Source organism: Leuciscus leuciscus (genome assembly GCF_965113295.1).
Source record: "Leuciscus leuciscus genome assembly, chromosome: 13".
NCBI lineage: Eukaryota > Metazoa > Chordata > Actinopteri > Cypriniformes > Leuciscidae > Leuciscus > Leuciscus leuciscus.
Window position 1 is genome coordinate 1491801 of NC_138737.1, and position 20770 is coordinate 1512570.

At 35.7% G+C, this 20770-nt stretch overlaps 1 protein-coding gene across 2 annotated transcripts in view; it reads left to right on the top strand.

Annotated features, from left to right (window-relative positions):
• The first annotated feature begins 203 nt into the window (after positions 1–203).
• efna5b (ephrin-A5b) overlaps positions 204–20770 on the top strand; it is a 135424-nt gene continuing 114857 nt past the window's right edge. Inside the window, exon 1 of one of the 2 annotated variants that reach the window (XM_082188941.1) lies at positions 204–923. In XM_082188941.1, the coding sequence (XP_082045067.1) occupies positions 799–923 (125 nt within the window). In that variant the 5' untranslated portion in view covers positions 204–798. The remainder of the gene's footprint in view (positions 924–20770) is intronic. The other variant, XM_082188940.1, reaches the window with a different exon arrangement.

Genomic DNA, 20770 nt, shown 5'->3' on the forward strand with positions numbered 1-20770 from the left:
ATCTATCTATCTATCTATCTATCTATCTATCTATCTATCTATCTATCTCCCCACTCTACCTGTGTATATTGTGTTATATCTATCGGTTATATTAGTGAAGTGTGTGAAGTAAAGGGTTAGAGGAGGGGTCTATGTTAGTGTCAGTGTTGTTCCGCCCAATCCGAGTTTTGGACCAATGGGCTTTTCCTGCGTCCTGCTGTAACCGAACACACTCTCGCAGTGAGAAGCGCAGGGTTCACATCATCCTCACACCGAAACCGCGTGAAACAACCGATGACCCGCGCGCTCCTTCTTCTTCTTCATCTTCTTCTTCTTCTTCATCTCTTGCATTAGAATGACGGAGTGTGACGCGCGCGCGTCCGGATCGCGTGTGTGTTTCTCGAGCTCTGCGTGTTTCCGAAGGGACTTCAGTTCAACATCTCACTGAGATCAGTGTGAGATCTCGCTTCTGCTTCTGTTTCCACCGGCAACTTCTGTGAACGAACACACTGACTCTCTCCTGGACTAACATTGCGCTCCCGACTTGTGGATGAGGAGCTTGTTTCTCTCCGGCGCGTTGATATGTGTGTGTTTTCTGCGTTAGAATGAACCCTTAAACACTGACTCTGTGATTTTTTTTGTCTCTCCGGCGGCGCAGTCCACAATTATTGACCGTAGTGCGGACATTCACACACACTTGACAGAAGATCGTGGACATCTCAACACTTGCCCTGACATCAGCTGTGTCGAGCCACAGATGTGAATGAAAGAAAGTCATCTGAAGAAAGAGGAATATACGTGTCCAAGTGAGCTGTAGTGATGCTGCAAGTGGAAATGATCATATTCGTGGGTGTGATTCTGTGGATGTGTGTATTTAGTCAAGAGCCCAGCTCAAAGGTGATGGCTGATCGATATGCTGTCTACTGGAACCGAACCAACCCTAGGTGAGTGGATCTGTGTGTTTATATTCACCGCTGTTTTTGCAGGAACTTTGTCTAGCCTACGTGACACTTTCACTTTGCATTACATTTCTAGAGAAATACATAACCGGTATGCATGTCGAAAGAGTTAAAAAATAATCGAAATAGGCTAAGTAGGCTATTAAGATAACATAAACGCAATAAGATAATAGGCTGCTGTGTTAAAAAAGGCGATATGATAATGATTATCAATGTCGCTACAGTTCGCGCGCATCGGCAGTGTCTCTGTCGATTATTCGCGATTTATTATAAACTGTGAATCGGGCGTTTTTTCACAGAACAATAGAATATCTAATTTTGTTTATTTATATGAATGCATATTTTGTATCATATAAGCAAAAGTAAGGTAAACTCAGAAAAAAAAAAATCAATAGCATCTTTAGATAAAAAAAAAAGAAAAGAAAATTGAGCGGCAAAATTTCTCGCGAAATATTTAGTCTCGATCGAGTTTAAATTCTAAACTTCACTTGTTTGGTTCCATACTTTAATTTTGTCTCATTCAGGTGGTTATTTTAGCATGGTATGATGGATTTCATAATTTCTTCCCCAGTAGGCTACAATTGTTATGATAGGTTACATGAAAATTGTTGGTCCACAAAAAAGAAATAAAAAAACTACAGTTAATTGGTTGCTTTTTCCTGTAGACGAACATTTGTTGGCTAAATGAATTCATGTTGCTTTTAAGCGTCAAATCACTGACAATGAAACTCTGAAATAAAACTTAAATTTAATATATGAATTATCCTGTTCATTATCGTCACATTTTTTAAATAATACATTAATTAATTAATTAAAACCCAGGTGTAAACCGTGTATTTGTGTCCATTAAAAGGGCCGCACGGTGAAGGGCCACCAGACGGGCTCTGTAAATGACACTGCAATTCTCAGCTCAAAAAGAGTTAAAATTGCTTATAATATTAAGATGAGGTGAATGCATTTCATTTACACAATATTATATATGTTTTTAGACCAAACAAAAGTAATAATGCATTTTATTTGTGCATATTTAAGTATTTCATAGGTCAGAATAATTAAAAACATGCCGTTTTTTTTTCTTATTTAAAAGCTGGTAAATAGTTTTAAAGAGAAATAATAACTTAAAATAATTAATAAATAGTTTAAAACAGCCTACATAAACTAACTTTAGTCATTCAATTACCATTGATGTGTAGTTTATTTATTTATTTATTTTATCTCAGTCCTCTTGTTTCAACCAGTATGTTATTTAACATGTTTAAAATTGATGGTATATTCACATTTACACTTTTCACCAAAGTAATGAAGTCTTTTTTGTTTTTCATTGCAACAGTACAGCTTGCATATCATATTTTAAAACTAGTTTGAATGCATCAGACAGTTTTGAAACCTGCCGCCAGTCTGAATATTTCTTTGCTGATTAGATGTTTTGTGGTCAGAATTTCTCCCCTGCTTTGCGCGCACAGTTTATTTATGTGACACTTTGTTTAAACAGAAAAATGCAAAGTCAGATTTCATTTTATATGTGACGCTGAGAAGCCACATCATTTGGACACATGGATTTCAAGCCAGGTGATTATTCTGTTGAAAAAATAAGTTTCATTGCAGATTTCCATAGAGAGAGAGAGAAATATATAAGTTCTATATTTTTTCTTCTTCACATTTTTGGGGCGTAACCTCAGTTCACAGAAGCACAGATGGTTTGCAGTGATTCACGTTGAGTTTGGGCCTGTAAGAATCCAGTGGTTTCCTGAGTCTGTGTTTTATTGTCTTGTTTTTAAAGGGGATGTTGTGTGTCAGATTTACAGTAATCTGGGTTTTTTCACTCATGCACCCTCACGAATGATAGCAAAAGTAGTGTGCGTGTGCAGGACATGATATGAACACACGGACTGTGAGGAATTCATTTTGCGTGATGTGTTTGCATGCTTCACGTATAGTCAGAAACACATTTTGAGCAGTGCATCTGCTCTCTCTGTATGCGTTGCAGGAGCTCTGACCGAATATTAGAAGGCCACATAAATTGACTCACAAAGGCACCAGTGAAGCACGTCGTCTGTTGGCTGTCCGCACTTCATTGGCTCGCACCTCCCTTATGAGTATGAATGGTTAATTGGTTAATTACTCACTGCACCTTTGGCACACTAAATGACCATAATGAGTTTGCTGTAGCGTTTCCCATGCTAAGAGCTCCCGCTAGCCGGATTCTCCTCAGACTTCCTTCCCCTTTAACGGCAACTCTCTTCATTTCTCAGTGCCATGCTGAGCAGAGAAAATGAATGAATACAATTATATATTTCAGGAGGTTGATTCCTCTACTGGAGACCCGGGGCTCAGGGGTCACGCGGCCTCTGAACGGAAACCCAGCATACATTCAGATGTAACTCGATAGTTGGGTTGCTCGTGAAAATGTTCCATGATGAACCAGTCAGAAATGTGTTCCCAGTCGACTCAATCGTGCAGGACCGTCCAGTGTTTACAGGACAACTGTGTTTCCCGTAAAAGTCCCTTAGATACCAGTTACTATTTCTGTGTGTAAGCACTTTAATAAGCAATAAAAAATTATATTTATATAATATATAATATATATATATATATTATTATTATTATTGTATGATATTTCCTGTAAAATTCCCCAAAACCCGGGTTACAATTTGTGTGTGGAAAATGTAAACATATAATTTTATATAATTTATATATATATATATATATATATATATATATATATATATGTATATATATATATATACCACACACAAATTGGGAGTTTTTACAGTAAATATTATATAATAAAAGGATTTTAATAAGCAATAAAAATAGTATATATATATATATATATATATATATATATATATATAAATTAAAAACTTTGTAAAACTCCCCAAAACACGGGTCACAATTTGTGTGTGGATATATATATATATATATATATATATATATATATATGTACACAATTTTTTTATTGCTTATTAAAATCATTGAATGAGTTAAAATACATTTATATATTTTCTGAAGAATATGCAAGTGGTGTTTTCTCTGGGTGTTTTAAATACAATTATATAAATTATATATATATATTAATAGTTATAAATTTGCTTAACAAAGTAATTTAAAAAAAAGAAAAAGATTTAGCATATTTCTACTGTAGTGTAAGCCCAGAATAAGTTTTGTAAAGTTTCGTACAGTTTTGTAATCCCCACCACATTTAGTTTTTTCCCTCCGCAAACTTTGCGCTCTTCTCCGCATGAAACCGCTTTATGCACTCTTGCATGTATTTTATGTGCATTTTAGGAGCTCCTCACTTCTCTCCTGTGGGAGATTTAAGAAGGAAAGGAACACATCATGCATCTGAGAAATGTAAAGCCCGGTGCGTTCCTCATGCGTGTGGTTTCTTCAGTCGTACAACAGAGCTTGGTATCCTCCAGTCCTGAGCAGATCCTGCTGTAGTTCACACTGACCTGACTAGTTCTGACACTGTGTGTTTTCCTCTTGGAGACTTGTTGTATGTAAAACATGCTGTGCCTTTCTGCTGTCCAAATCCATTCTCAGAGGGGAACGAAGATGGTTTGTGTATCGGAGAGTTCAGCCAGTGCATGAGAAACCTAGAATTATTATCATTACTATGATGATTTTAAAGAGCAGAAATGACATAAAGGACCACGTTTAGACGAGGATGACAGTGGATTAATGTTAGACATCACAGTTACCCTGCAACAGCTCATTAGGTGCTTAAAAAGCCAGCGGGACGTTATGCAATGTCACAATGTTTTTATTTAATAAAGACAAAAGCGAGTTGAGCCAGGGATTTGCTGTGTGTTGACTCTGGATATACAGTGGCTGTATAAAACCTCTCAGCATCACATGCTCTTCTAAGATGCCGGTGTCGTGGTCGGGATTGTTGCTCTCCGTCTGCCAGTCGATCCGGCTCTGGATTAGACGTACACGAGTGAACGCTGGAGAGATGCAGAGTAGAATCGGCATGCAGGATTCATTCAGGAACGGTCCCGGCGCTGGACATCAGATTGATTCTTATGCATAATTAGATGCATTGATAGTTCATTAGTTACACAGCATGATGAACCACAGCATTTATTAATATTTGTTCATTTTAATTTCAACTAATGCTTTATTAAAATCTTGTCAGCATTAGTTAATGCACTGTGAAGTAACACGAACAAACAATGAACAGTTGTATTTTCATTAACAAAGATGAACAAATACTGTAATAAATGTGTTGCTCATTGTTAGTTAATACATTAACTAATGAAACTATTATAAAGTGTTTCCGATGTATTTAATTCAGTGCATCTCTTTTTAATATGTGAGACATGTACATGTTTTGTGCATTATAATCTCAGCATGCTCAAAATAAGCGAATGCTCGACGAGACAGATGTTTGTGAGCTCCTGAACAAGTGTGTGTGCTTCATTTATTCATAAAGGATATTTAACATGAGTTAATATTGTAAGCTGGAGAGCAAATAATGCTGCAGTGTTTCTCCTGATATTAGTGTGAATGAAGCATGACTCGTGTGGCTGGTGTTTCGGTCATGCCTGCTTCACCCGTGCCGTTCCACATTCACACCTCAGTTTGAGGAGAATGACTCCGTCTGCAGCTGCGGGACGCTTCTCCAGAAACTCAACCGGTTTAGAGACTCGCCGGGCAGGTAAAACTAACTTACCACGACATTTCAGAAGTGCAAAAAAAATTTGCATTGCACAAATAGTCAGAGAGAATCGCTCAGGAGTTTTCAGCGCTCTGCATTTTATTATTTCAATAACACTTTACAATAAGGTTCATTAGTTTACTACCGTAGTTAACATGAACTGAGAATTCTTCAGCATTTATTAATCTTAGATATTAATTTCAACATTTACTAAAATCAAAGGTTGCATTTGTTAACATTAGTTAATGCACTGTGAACAAACAATGAACTGTATTTTTATTAACCAAAGATTAATAAATACTGTAACTAATGCATTGCTTATTGTAAGTTAATTTCAGTTAATGCATTAACTAATGCACCTTATTGTAAAGTGTTACCATTATTTCTAATGTGCATTGGTGTTGTTTACTCCACCGAGAGGACAAACAAACAAACAAACAAACAAACAAACGAACGAACGGAAAGCGGGCCGCTGTAAATATTGAGCGGCCGGTTCCTCTCTCTCTCAGTTCTGAAAGGCCTCGATCGCTCTGAAAGGCCACTATTGTTTCCTCTCGCTGTCGCCTCTCCACAACCCGGCTGAAAGTATGCATGTATTTAGAGAAAAGGAGAGCAGGAGAGGATAAAGGGGGTGAATGGAGAGGGGTTCATGGTCCTGCTTGTAATACTCTCGGCGTTCACAGCGAACACAGAAGCGACGGGCAGATCTTTCTCACACGCCAAGCGCTGTTTCACAGACGCATGTGTCTGGCCGCTTCGACCGGGTTTCTCCAACAATAGGTGACATTTGTTCTGTGACGAGGCCTAAGCCGACAGGATTAACCCCAGAACTGAGCTTTGTCCGTCTTCTGGGGGTGGAGGGGGTTCGGGATGTTTGAGGAGTGTTGTGTTGCACCGAGATACAGTATCAGCTCTCGACGACGTGGCTGTGAAGACGTGCACAAAACATAAAGAACATGATTTTCCTTTAGCTTCCCAAAACACTCAGATTCCCATGCGAGAGGATCAGATACACTGGACTGAAGAGATGTGTCTGAAGATCTGAAGACCTTCATCTGAACGCTTCTGCTTAAATGCTTCAGATTCAGTTGGTTCTGCTCATATATGAATTCTTCACAAAAATGTTAAATGTTGTAAAAAAAAAAAAAAACTTTTTTGTTTTGTATTTAAATAAATTGTTTAATTTAAAAAAAAAATAATATGTGTATATATATATATATATATATATACATTACACACACACACACACACACACACATACTGTATATATATAAACAAAAAGTTATAATAATATATATAAACTGATTTTTATAAATGAAAATAAGTTATATATATATATATATATATATATATATATATAAATTAAAATAAGTTAAATAAACAAAAACAAATATTAAAAATATTTATGATAATATATATATATATATATAATTTTAACTTATATTTTGTTTATTTAATATTTGATTTATTTCATTAGATACACTCTATTGAATTTGTTACTGAAGATCTAAAGACTGCTTAAATGCTTAACATATAAATTCTTTACAAAAATGTAATTTAATAATTCTCTTAAATTTCATTTAATTTCATTCAACATTATTATATTTGATTTTATTTTCCATTTACCTTAAATTTATTGTTGTCATTTTAAATAATGAATGAATTGGACTGTGCATCACACAATTCTCCTTCCATAGTTACATATGTGTAATTGTATAGTTGTCATGGAATTGGGTTTATAAAGCGGCTTGCTTTGTCTTAACGTGAGGTCAAGTATGTTTGACAACTGAAAAGTTCTGTTCTCTTAGTTTCTGAGAGCCAGAAGTAGATCCTCCAGGATCACCTGGAAATGTTGTGTGCGACCGGGTCTGACAGAGGTTTGTTTGTTTAGTGTCTCTGGGAGTGAAGCGACTCGAGGTCTCCTCATTCATGAGCTAATGGCGTGGAGTCACTAAAGGGCTTAAAAAGCCATCGGCTCATTGTCTACTGACACAAAACCCTTTCCTCTTTAATCCCCCTTCCTCTCCTCCATAGAAACCTTCCTGCTCACATTCGGCATTCATATTAATCAGTGTTAAAGGCCTAATGAGATAAATAAGACTTAAGAGGAACCCTGGAGTGTCTTTGGAAGTCTGCAGAAACTGTTTAGTTATAAATTTGCCCTGGACTGTTTCCTTCAGAGCCTGAGAATGTTTAATTGACCTTTTCTAATCTTCCTTGGAGGTTTTTTTTGCGCTGAAATGCACAAACCGAGGATTTTGGAAGATGATGCCTTTACTATAGTATCGTTGAAGAAATCAACTATAGTCACGACTGTTTCCCGAAACCCTATTGTCGCAAAATTGGTCGTCCAACCACGGTGTTTAATGATGTCACGTTGGCGGTGGAGTAATAACTACTGTTAATGAATCTGTTTAAGATCAAAAATCTACAATGTAACATTTTTGTTACATTGTAACAAAATGGGGCACAATGTAACGCAGGGCTAGTTGTAACACACTTGTTTTAAATACTTCCACACATGCTAGCATGACGAAACTTGGTGTATTTACTAGTTGCCATATCAACACTATATAGAGAAAAGATTGAGCCAAAATACTTTTTTTTTTTTGGAAGATATCCATAGACATTTATTAAACCATAGCAAAAGTAAATTTCTTACTTAAGTTAATTTTTCATCTCTATTTTTTGTGTTTATTTAAAATTAGACAAATCTGATATTATTGTAATCTCCAATATGTTATTTAACAGTTGAGATAGTTCTTTAATGCTTCGCTAACTAGCAGAAGACACTAGCCGGGTTTAAATCCCAGGTGTGCAGGTGGGGCATGTTGTCACACTGCGTTACAATGAGCCCCTATTAGAAATATGCTATTATATTCTATACTTTTATTAATTCTATTGAGAAAACATGAGAAAAAGGTGAATAAAGACTGAGAGTCGATGATCAGAAATGACTAATTATTAATATGTTTTGAACTATGTTGTATAGCTGTGTTTTCCTGTGTTCGTAGTCAAAACTCAAAAATGAGTTTATATTTAATTATTAAGTTCAACAACGACACTTTAAATCTCTTCACCAACAGACGTAAATTACATTTGTATATTTTCTTAATAAAAGATTTAGATTGTACTGAATGTCATCTTGCTTATTTTGCTCAAGATCAGGATTTATTGAGTCCACATGTTATGAAAACATGAATCTGCTTTATAACCACAGGTCGAGAGTGTCGTTCAAACACACAACTCTGCGATGCTGTTTGCGAATGTTTGTTAGAACGATGGTTTGGGGAAACACCGACTCGTTGAACTGCTGATAATGGCAGAACTCGCGACCACAGTTGGCTAACGATGCTTCTGGGAAACACACACCGGGATATTTAGCATCTGTTTCTAAAGCCGTGTTTGTTTGGCTGCTGATCTCTCTGCTTCCCCAAACCTTGATCTGATTTCCCCCCTCGATGCCCAATGGTCCGGTCCGCACGGAAGAGGCCATCTGGGTCTCTCTCTCTCTCTCTCTCTCTCTCTCTCTGGACTAATCGGGGATTACTGGCCCTTTAGATTTGCTGTAATAGGCTCAGGGCTTTAGGGGGCTGTCGGGGTGTCTCTGCACCCCAGTGTTTGATTCCGGCCCAATGTTGTGGCTACTACGGTTAGTTAATGCCGGATCACAGAGATCCAGTTTAGGACCCCAACATTAGGTAGTTTTAAATAACAGTTAAAAAAACATCTATTTAATATATTGTTTGTGTGTTAATTGGAAACACTAGATGTATATTGTACTCGACCTATTGTTGCATTTTGGTTTTCTCATTTAATTTTCTTTTATGGATCTACTTTTGTACTGTACTTGTAGTGCTTTGGGTATAAGAAAAGCGCATTGCAGATAAAATGTATTATTATTATTATTATTCATTGACTGTGAAGACAGAGGTCTAAACTATAAGTTCACTGGTCATGGCTATTATTTGATGTGTAAATATGAAATATATAAATATCTGGAGTCTGGGGATATTTGCATTACACAGAAAGCATTTTAATATTTGATTACATTTTGTGAGATTAAAAGCGTGTGTGTCTGCATTAGCCGTCAGTAATCCTCTAATTCATTTACTGATGTTAGAAACAATAAACAAAACAAAATATTGAAGCAGAAATTATTTAGCCACATAAAAGTCTGCACTACTAAAATTAAAATGGGTAAGATGCAAATATTTGAATGTTATTTAATAATAATAATAATAATAATAATCTATTTTATTTATTTATAAAAAGTGTGTCTTGCTCATTGACTTTAAATACTTTTGGGAAGTTTAAACTAGAATTAATTTGCTAAATGAGTTATTATAATTTTATGTTTATATATATATATATATATAATTTCAAGTTTATATATATAAACATAGTTTTTAAAATTATTTTATTTTTAGAATTATTTTTTTCTAGTTTAAACTAGAATTATTTTGCTAAATGAGTTATTATAATTTTGTTTATATATATATATATAATATAATTTCATGTTTTTATATATATGAAAAAAAAAAAAAAAAAAAATATATATATATATATATAGTGTAAAATTATATCTATAAACATAAAACTATATATAATAGTTATTTCTTGCATTTAAATATTGTGCACTCAATGAAAATGTTTAATTGGCAAATACTTAAGAAAAATATTAATTTGATGTAGTTTTATTGTTATTCATAATTATTTTTGAGTGCATTTGACCAAATATTTACATCAAATCAGGAATCTTATGCTTTCCACATTCATCATGTTTTAATAGTTGTGTTTTGACAGGGCTTTCATTCCTTTCTTCCCTCTTTGTGTGTGTGAAACCTTCCGTCTCGACCCGCAGAAGGACTGGGATGTGTTTTTGGGGGGCGACGATCAGCCAATGGAAACGCAGTGTTTCCTGGCGTTTGATTGGTGCAGACGGTGAAGCTGAGTGTGATGGCGGCGAGTGTATGAAATATTAAGAGCTGTTTGTGATCTCACAGGCAAACCTTCGCACGCGATGAAGAAACCAGGTCAAGGCTATACCGTGGTGACACGGCAAAGGTGACCGAGAGAAGTCTGAGGGTTCAAGTGTTGCTTCTGTGGCTGTTCACACGTGTGTTTAACGACAGTTCTGGTCCTACTCAGTGTTTTCAAATATCTAAACATTCTTAAATCAAGATGCATTTACTGGAGAAGCAAAGTTACTAAGGCTAATGAAAAATCGATCAAAATTAAGTTTAAGAAAAAAAATCGACTTGGTTTCCCTCTGAATTAAGTTGATTTGTTTTTAAGCACAAACTCAATTTTTCAAGAGTTAATATCTTTTATATGTGAAGACTTAATATGTAATTTTGCTTGTTCTCCAGTAATTTAAGAATGTTTATGTTTTTGTGCTGGAAAACGAGACAGAAACGATGAGGAACAACATTTATTTATTTATTTATTTTTCCTGTTTAAATGAAAATGTCTCATTATATGCGATGCTGATTGTTAATCTTGCACACTGAATATTCAGATAAAAAATACTTTTTTGGTCTGTAGAGCAAATGTTTTCCCCTTTCCTATCAACTCAGCACAGAAATCCTCTCTCTCTCTCTCTCTCTCTCTCTCTCTCTCTCTCTCTCTCTCTCTCTCTCTCTCTCTGTCAGAGAGAAGCATCCGAGTTTCTCAACGCCCCGGCGCTCAATAATACGACGTTCCCTCCAGCTAAAAACGTCAGGAACGTTCCTCACACCGGTCCTGCGTCTGTCGCCGTATCGCTGGAAAGAGCTACATGGCACGAAGGTGCCTGAATTATTCACGCTCATAATCGGCCTTTATGTCATATCGCCCGGGCTGGGGCCTGTGTTATTCTAGTGCATAATTGATGCTGCTCAGAAGTGGAAAAGTTAGAATAGCAGAAGTAATGTGAAGGGAAAGTGCAGGCGATTGCGTGCAGGGGTCAGACTCAATCTCGGGACGGGGACGGGGGGGTCCGACTGAATCAGGCGTAACCAGCGCTGACATTGAGCTGAGCTGGAATATCCACTCTCTGAAGACTTACAGCCTGCCGATGACTGGAGAGGAGGAGGAGGAGAAGGAAAAATGGCTGGCATCAATTGTGGCTTTGCTTTTTTTGTTTCAAAGCATTCTTTAGACGGTCTGGTGCAATAGTAATTGGAAAAATAATTTCTTTTTTTTTGTTGTTGTCTGCCATATTTGGTCAGAACTGATCTCAGCGGTAATCAGGATCAGATCTACATGCTAAATGCATTATATTGACGGTCCAGCGTTGAGGTGTTTATAGAGCTGCGCATTATGTGGCGTTGGCAGGAACTTGTCATGCTTTTTATTTTATTTTCCTGATTTTACACTAGCGAGTTTGGGATATGTTAGTGTTTTCTGCTCAGTAGATGCTCAAAAATACAGTAAAAGTTAAGAAATATTATTAAAATGTAAAACATCAGTTTTCTATGTGAATATATAGTAAAGTGTAATTTATTCCTGTGATCAAAGCTGAATTTTCAGCATCATTACTCCAGTCTTCAGTGTCACATGATCCTTCACAAATCATTCTAATATGAGGATTTGATGATCAAGAAACATTTATGATTATTTTTAGTTGAAAATGTTGATCCTTTTTTTTTCTCAGGATTTGATGGACAGAAAGTTTATTTGAAATATAGTCTTTTGTTACATGTCTTTACTTTTGATCAATTTATTTATTATTTATTTATTTCACAAAAAATATGAACTGTGTTCAACACTGATAATATTCATAAATGTTTCTTGAGCATCAAATCATCATATTAGAGTGATTTGTGAAGGATCATGTGACACTGAAGACTGGAGTAATGATGCTGAAAATTCAGCTTTGATCACAGGATATAAATTACACTTTACTATATATTCACATAGAAAACTGCTGATTTAAATTGTAAAAATATATTTTACTTTTTTATTTTACTATATTTTACCCTATTTTACTTTATAAATGCAGCATTGTTGAGCAAAAGAGACTTAATTATTCCAGACTTCTTCCTGCCCAGCAGTGTAATTCCCTTCCCAGTAGCCGAACGTAAATAGGCAAGGCAAGGCAAGTTTATTTATATAGCACATTTCATACACAATGGCAATTCAAAGTGCTTTACATAGAAGAAATTAAAATAATAAAAAGAAATAAGAATAATTAAAACAGTTTAGAAAAATAAAATAAAATACAGTACTTAAAAAAAAAAAAAAAAGAATATTATTATACAGTAGATCTTTCCTTCAAAGGATTCCCTTAAGACTTAAATCTTTCAACCTTCTTTTAACCTTCAATCTTCTTACGACTTCCATCTATCAACTTTCCTTTAACTTTCTTTTCTCCCTTATTTACTCACACGTTCTTTTCACTTTCTTTAGCACTGCGTTCACATTCTTTCTCAGACGAAAACTTTAATATCGTCATTTAAATACTGTTCTACTTTCAAACCCACATTAATACACGTCACTTTCACATTATCACCTTCTGAGTGGGCATTTACAGTGTTGTGTTCAGTTCTAAGTTCAGTTTTTGCAAAACCGCTACAAATGTTGTGTCGCTCACATTCCAGTGATCGCGCTTCAAGTGAAAGCTTAAACCTTGTCATTAGTTAGCGGCCTCTAATTAAGTCTCATTCTTTTCTCCTCTAGTGCTTCTTTTGTGCAGCGCAGATTTACCTGGCAGAAACACGGCTCGTCTCAAATTAAAAGTGCACACACATGGCCTTAGGTTGAGTCTGTTTTACACCTTGCCAACCCTCAGTCGTCCAACTCCCAGCCACAGAAACCATGTCTTTTGTGTTTCTAAACAAAGAGTGCTGGGATTTAGTTACTAGCCTGTGAGCTTAAGAAGCAACCGAACACAACGGCTACAAAGACGCTTGTGGGAAATTCTTAATCTTCAGGTGAACACGACACCTGAGAAACAAATGCATGAGGGCATGTTTATGGTGACTCACACACACACACACACACACACACACACACACACACACACACACACACACACACACACACACACACACACACACACACACACATTGCAATTCATGCATTTTAATATCAAACCGCCGTATTATATCATTGGCTTATCCGAACTTGTTTTTGTTTACACTATTTCAATGACTGATCAAATCATGCCAGATCCAGACTCTTCTGCCAGTAAGAGGTGAATCTTCATCCAAAATCAACCAGCAATGATAAAACATTGGTTCTGGACAGAAACATAAATATTTCCATAAAGAGATGAGGTAATACACTCGTAAAAATGTGTCTTGCTGCGTGAGCAATTAGTGGTCTAAAGAAAAGCACTCCATCCAAGCAGACTTTACAATGCTTTTATGGCATGTATGAGCAGCTACAATGCAGCCATAAAGCATCTGATAGACGCATTAGTCTCTGCGTGTCCAGGAAACATATAAAGAGAATTTATGAGCGCTTTCTCAGTGAGAGCACCTTCAGAAGACACAGGACACAACCCGTCAAATCACCAGCAGAGAGTTATTTATGTCCACCATCACCAAAACAACATTACTGTTAGTCAAAAATATTAAAGACGACTTATTATTTTCTTTTACCAAGTCATGATGTTGTTTTCAGGCTCTACTAGAACAGGTTTCAGGCATTATTTTCCTCATATTCTCCATTGTTGCGGCTCCTCTCTTCCCAGTCTGTCAGTAACGCTCTGTTTACTTCCTGTCTCTATGAAGCCCCTCCTTCTGAAAAGCACACTGTGCTCTGATTGGTCGGCTGGAGAAGTGTGTTGTGATTGGTCGAGCGCTTCGAGTGTGTTTGGGAAATGCCCCGCCCCTAATTACCATAACCGCCAGTTTAACTCACTACTAACTAACTCAACCAGGCCCCGCCCCTTTATTCTGTGCATGAATTATTATAATGAGGAATATTGTGATGGGTTCGTTCCGGGAAGAAACTCAAGGAGGCGTTTCAGGAGTTCAGAAACACTGACACTGATATAGAGAACAAAGAAAGTTAACTTGTAATAAAGCATAATACGTCCGGTCCGCTTTATATTGTGAGTTTGTAAGATGCAATGTTGTTTCCATCAGGTTTACTGGTGGTTTTTCTATATAATGTTGTGTAAATCAGCATATCGTGTCGCACTAAATCTCCATCGCCACAAACTCTCTGGATTTAGGAAATCAGTCTCTCAGATGAAGGTAAATGAGGGTCCTGAACACGTGGACCCCCGTACGCTTCTGTCTGCTCAGATTCATGCCGCCTCGGGCGCTTATGGATTATTTCTTCTGCTCTCGCTGTGGTGTTAATTGAGTTCTCCTCTTGTTTAGGATTCACAGACACAAGACGCTGTGGAAACGATCCTACCCTGCTGATAAAACCCACTGATAATTATTTTCTTGACTTTTTGCTACTTGCATCATTCATTCGCCTCATTATGGCTTGAGCCATCATGTGATTAAAGAGATGTAACTGTCAATTATGAAAGCAATAATTGCATTCTTCAGGAGTGAGATCTCACACTGCTCGGCCGTTTCTCCTAATGAACTCTTTTAAATTATAAGTATCGGCACTTAAAATGAACTTTCATCTGCTCGATGATCTGCGTGTCACATTAAAATTAATCAAAAAGTGCCTGTAATTATTTAATATAGTAGTACTTTAGTCTTCTAACTTTCAAATACAAATCATATTTCATTTTTTACTTTGTAGCTTTGGAGTTATTTGAAGAAATTCACTAGAATTATTTTAGTTATTTTATTTCTTTTAGTTTTTACTTATATATGACCCTGGACCACAAAACCAGTCACATGGGTCACTTTTTTGAAATTGAGATTTATACATCATCTGAAAGCTGAATAAATAATCTTTCCATTGATGTGTGGTTTGTTATGATGGGACAATATTTGGTCGAGATACAACTATTGAACATCTGGAATCTGAGGCAAAAAAATGGAAACATTGAGAAAATCTCCTTTAAAGTTGTTCATTTATGTTGGGGATTGTGCAGCATTCACTCACACACATACATGTTTTATATATTTACGGTAGGAAATTTACTAAATATCTTCATGGAACATGATCTTTACTGAATATCCTCATGATTTTTGGCATAAAAGAAAAATCTATAATTTTTGACCCATACAGTGTATAGTTGGATATTGCCACAGATATCCCCGTGCGACTCCAGACTGGTGACGTGATCCAGGGTCACATATTAAGTTATGATTATTTTATTATATATTATTTTAAAATGTTCTCACACCTGTTCTTTTTGTGTGTTTAACTTAAAAAAAAAAAATTACCAGAATTTAATCCAAAATAACTTAATAACAAAAAATTAAAATAAATGAAATAATTATATATTATAGTTTGTAAAATAAATAAAAAACTCTGGCTTTATTTTATTTCAGGTTATATTTCTGCAATACAAACCCAGATACTGGAAAATAAAGCTGAAAAAATGTCCAGCAGAGATATATACATACATTACCAAATTTGCACCAAAATATCACAGGAGTTGGACTTTTATGCCTTTAACATCAACAACATTTCCCCCATCTGTCTGCATATGAATAAACCTGTGACCACTGTTATTTTAGTATCGAGATGCTATTACATTTGAATAAATATTTCAAAATTAGTTTTTCATTTTCATTTTAAATGTGTGTTTTTGTCATATTTATTAGTTTAAAAAAAGTATATGTAGTTTTTTAAATATTTCTTTTTGTTATTTAAGTTAAATTAAATGCCAGTGGTAAATGTTGCTGAAATAAGGTTTCTTATATATTTAATTTAGTTAACATTTATATTAAATTTGGTCATTTTTTCTCCCAAAGAAGTAGTTTTTAAAATCTGAGAATAGAAATAATTATCATCTATGCCTTTAATACATTATATTTCACATTCTAATCAATTTCTTTCATGACATTTTCCATGATTTATTATATTTCATCTTGATAACAATGATTGTATATCATATTTTATATATAAATGTCTATGTGGTTTCTCTTGATTCTCTGTCTTTGTGGCTTCTCTTGATATTACTAGAATTATATAAATTAGAAATGTAAGTTTATATATCAGATTCTTCATAGTAGGTGTTTTTCTTTTAGTCTAAATGATGTTTTATCATCATGTTTGTGTGGTTTAGAACAGTAAACGCTCTACGGTGTTCAAAAGCCTTAAAAATCATCTCTCTTCTTGAAGGTTTCAGTGATTTCTTCACGTGGTGTTAGTGATCTGGAAGACGTTCAGGGTTTGATGCGCGGTGTTTACTGGCGCGTCTCTCAGACTTCACGGTTTGCTGGTGTCTGGTTTGGTGGAGGTAGAGGACCGATAAGTGGCCGGCGTCTGGAGATCAGAGAGCGGGGGGGGTGGCGTGTGGGTTGAGTGAATCACGTGACTTCGGCTTTTGAGTTTTTCCCTGATGGCTTTTGGCACGCAATGCTGGAGCTCCGCTTCTGCCACCAACCAGCGCCAACACAACGATCTTCCAACGCCGTGAAAGCACCAGTGAGCCAATAAGGAAAGACGGGCGTTGCTATGCATGAAGAGGAAATGCTTTGTGAAGTCTGACTTCTGTTGCCTTGATCTAGTGCTTACTAGAATGAACTTGATCTAGGTCACAGGAGCTAGTGAGAGACGGCGTGCTTCAAAGAGGACTTTCTCTTTTATGAGATTATTATTTTGGGGTTTTTTCTTCGTGTGGCTCTTTATATTCACTTAGAAAAGCACAAGTACCATTGAACCCCTGCTCACATTCATACTGTATCGCTGTAAATGCATTTTGCACACAGGAGATGGTTCACTGTACAAGTGCAGTTCATTATATCATGCAGAATCAGACATATATTTATATTCCAGTATTTTAAAGAGCAGATTCAGTGTCTGATGAAATTAAAGGCCCGTTCACACCGAGAACGAGAACTATAATGATAGCTATAGCATTAACTATATTATATCGTTCTGTTTATTTTAATCACAGTTTTGTCGTCTGTCGCTTTAAATGCCCAATCTCTCTTAAGCAGGATGGATTCTGATTGGCTGTCAATGTTTTTGTCATTCATCAGCTGGAAAAAAGAAAGTGATTCCAATGAGATTGTTAAACTCTGCTATACTTTTATATTTATGAGTTTAATAAGGATATTGTTATTGCTATAGTTATCGTCCTTGGTGTGAACGAGCCTCGACACATGCAAAATCTATTTACACCACATACAGTGTCTATTTTCACTAACTCTGTCCACCGTTGCTCAGATATTATTAGTACTAACAGCACATTACATAAATGCATTTGTCATTTAAGCATATTACTTCTGTTTGCACCTTATGCACTTACAGTGTAAACAAGATGCTGTTTGTGTCTATTTATACTTAGCACTGGAAATCTGCCACTATTTACACTCCCCACTTAGTACAGAATTTATTCAATAATTTTTTTATGTCCCCCTGTAGTCAATAATTTTATCCCTTAAAACTCATCTTTGATCACCAACTTATTTAAAAGTTTTTTTCTTGAAAACAAATTCTTCATGCCTTAAAATATCTCAAATGTAACTTGACACCCTTGCCTCATTTAGTATGCGCGGTTCTATGAATATGCAAATGAGCCCCGCCTCCACTCACTCACTCAGCTCAGAAATCCACTGGTTGGCGATCACACGTTGATCCGATTGGTTACAAGGTCGATTGTGACGTCAGAAATACCAGCGATTTCAAATTATCACCAGTTATTAATTAAATTAAGCAATTGTATATCAGTTTTTTTTTTTTATTATTATTTTTAAATCTCTCACTTATTCTTTGACAAAAGATGTGACTTTTTAAGTGTGTGCATAATTGAAAAAAAATATAAAAAATATAAAAATATATTTGATTTGGCTTTATTTCAGGCTTTTTTTAGTGGGATACCGACTCAGACACTGCTAAATAAAGCTGGTTTAAGGTCCAGAAGATTTGCCACTGCCAAATTTCCATGAGTGTGTTTGTGCTGTTACTCGATTTGCATAATTCCTGGGTGTTAAAACTCAGACTGTGTGTGCAAACAAACAGCCCTGTCAGCGGACGCTATTCATTCTCACTGAACCCCCCGAGAGTTTGCCGATGTGGGAACGTTTTGGTGTTTTTTTCCGCGTCCCGTGAAACGCTCTTTGCACCTGCGCTGAGAAATGAGTCTGCAGAATTAAAGCACAGCACATTGATTTTTTTTGCCCCTCTTTCCCTTTTTTAATATCCTGGTGCCATTACCCGACTCACAAAATGGCCAGTCAATATCACATCTGCATTGTGATTAAAGCTCAGAGAAAGGGCTTTGTCTCTATATATAATGTACAGAGGTTGAAAAGGCGACACAGTCCGATTGCGTTTCCAGATAAGCTCACACGAAGAAGCCGTTCGTCTTTAATTAAAGTCTCTCTTCTGGAGGGAGTGAGACAGGTCAGACAGACAGAACGACTTTTACCATTTAAAGTAAGTGTTTTTTAACGTTAAAATACTGTTTTGGTAATCAGACTCAAAATCTTTCAAATTATAAACTGTTGTAAATAAGGTACATTTTACAAGCAAATACTATTTCAGTCTTTCTACTTCAAAATGTAATGTTTACTTAAATGTGAAAATTATTAGCATGTAAATAGTTTCTACACTTTAATAGATCAATACATTTTTTGCATGCATTTTGACAGTAAAAGAAACATATAGATGAACACATGAATGCATTCAGGCTCATTAACAGCTTAAATAATGCATGAATGAATGACAAGTTTGAACGGTGTTTTTGCACAGGAGTTTTTCTCTTTAGTGTCTTGCAGTGAAAGAGGAGAGGAAGCACAATAGATGTGGAATGTGCTCACTTTGAGTCTCTGCTGTTCATATATTCGGCTCTCCGTCACACACACACACACACACATTTCTTTTGTTAACAGCGGCTGTAAAGTCAACCCGCCTGAACCTCGCTGATCCAAACCAAACAGTTCATGATGAGTCCTGCTGACTCGACAGACGACACTGAACTCTCCCGTACGTGTGCTAGATATTACCGTTATTAAAGTGAACATGAAAACGTGTAGGGCGCGACTTGATTTTATCATGAAGAGATGATTGGATGATGAATAGTGGGGGTTTTAGAGCTGAATGTGAGGTCACATTACATTAACGTTAAGCAGAATTAAATTACTTCTTTCTAAGATTTTTTTAAAGAATGAAACAACGTCCTAAATGATATCAGCTGAGAATGATCATGATCTTGTGTTGACTTCAGAATATACACTAACATTTAAAAGCTTGGTTAATGTTTTTAAAAGAAGTCTTTCTATGTGAATATATTTAGTGAAATGTAATTTATATCCTGTGATCAAAGCTGAATTTTCAGCATCATTACTCCAGTCTTCAGTGTCACATGATCCTTCTGAAATCACTCTAATATGATGATTTGATGCTCAAGAAACATTTATGATTATTTTCAGTGTTGAAAACATTATTTTTCAGGATTCTTTGATGAATAGACAGTTCAACCATTTATTTTGAAATAGAATCTTTTCTAACATTATAAATGTCTTTACCAGCGATGCACCGATATAAAAGGTTGGCCGATAATTCTTTATATTTGAAAGCCGATAACCGATATATTGGCCGATAAATCTGAATCCAAATTTATATATAATTTCTGAGAGCCTGATTACAAAAACAAAAGTCACACCATTAAAAGCCATGACCCAAACATACAATTACTGGGGAAAAACATACAATTATTGGGGATATTTTGGGGGATATTTAATTTAATTTTATCAATCAATAAATTCCTCTTGAAACAAACTTTGTTGTATTATTTTAATTTAATACTGTGAAGCTGCTTTGATACAATCTGTATTGTGAAAAGCGCTATACAAATAAACTTGACTTGACTTGACTTGACAATTATAATATTCTCATTATAACTGTATTTAGCCGATATGACAGAACATGTTGCACTTCACTGTGTTTTCCTTTTTTAAAGTAATTTCAATCATATTTCAAGCAATTCAAAACCAGTGCACATTATTTATCAGCTATAACATATGGGCTAAATTTACTTATTGGGCCGATAACCATCAAAAATATACCGATACCGATATAGTAGCCGATATATATCGTGCATCCCTAAACTTTACTGTCAATTTAATGTGTCCTTAAATATTAAAGT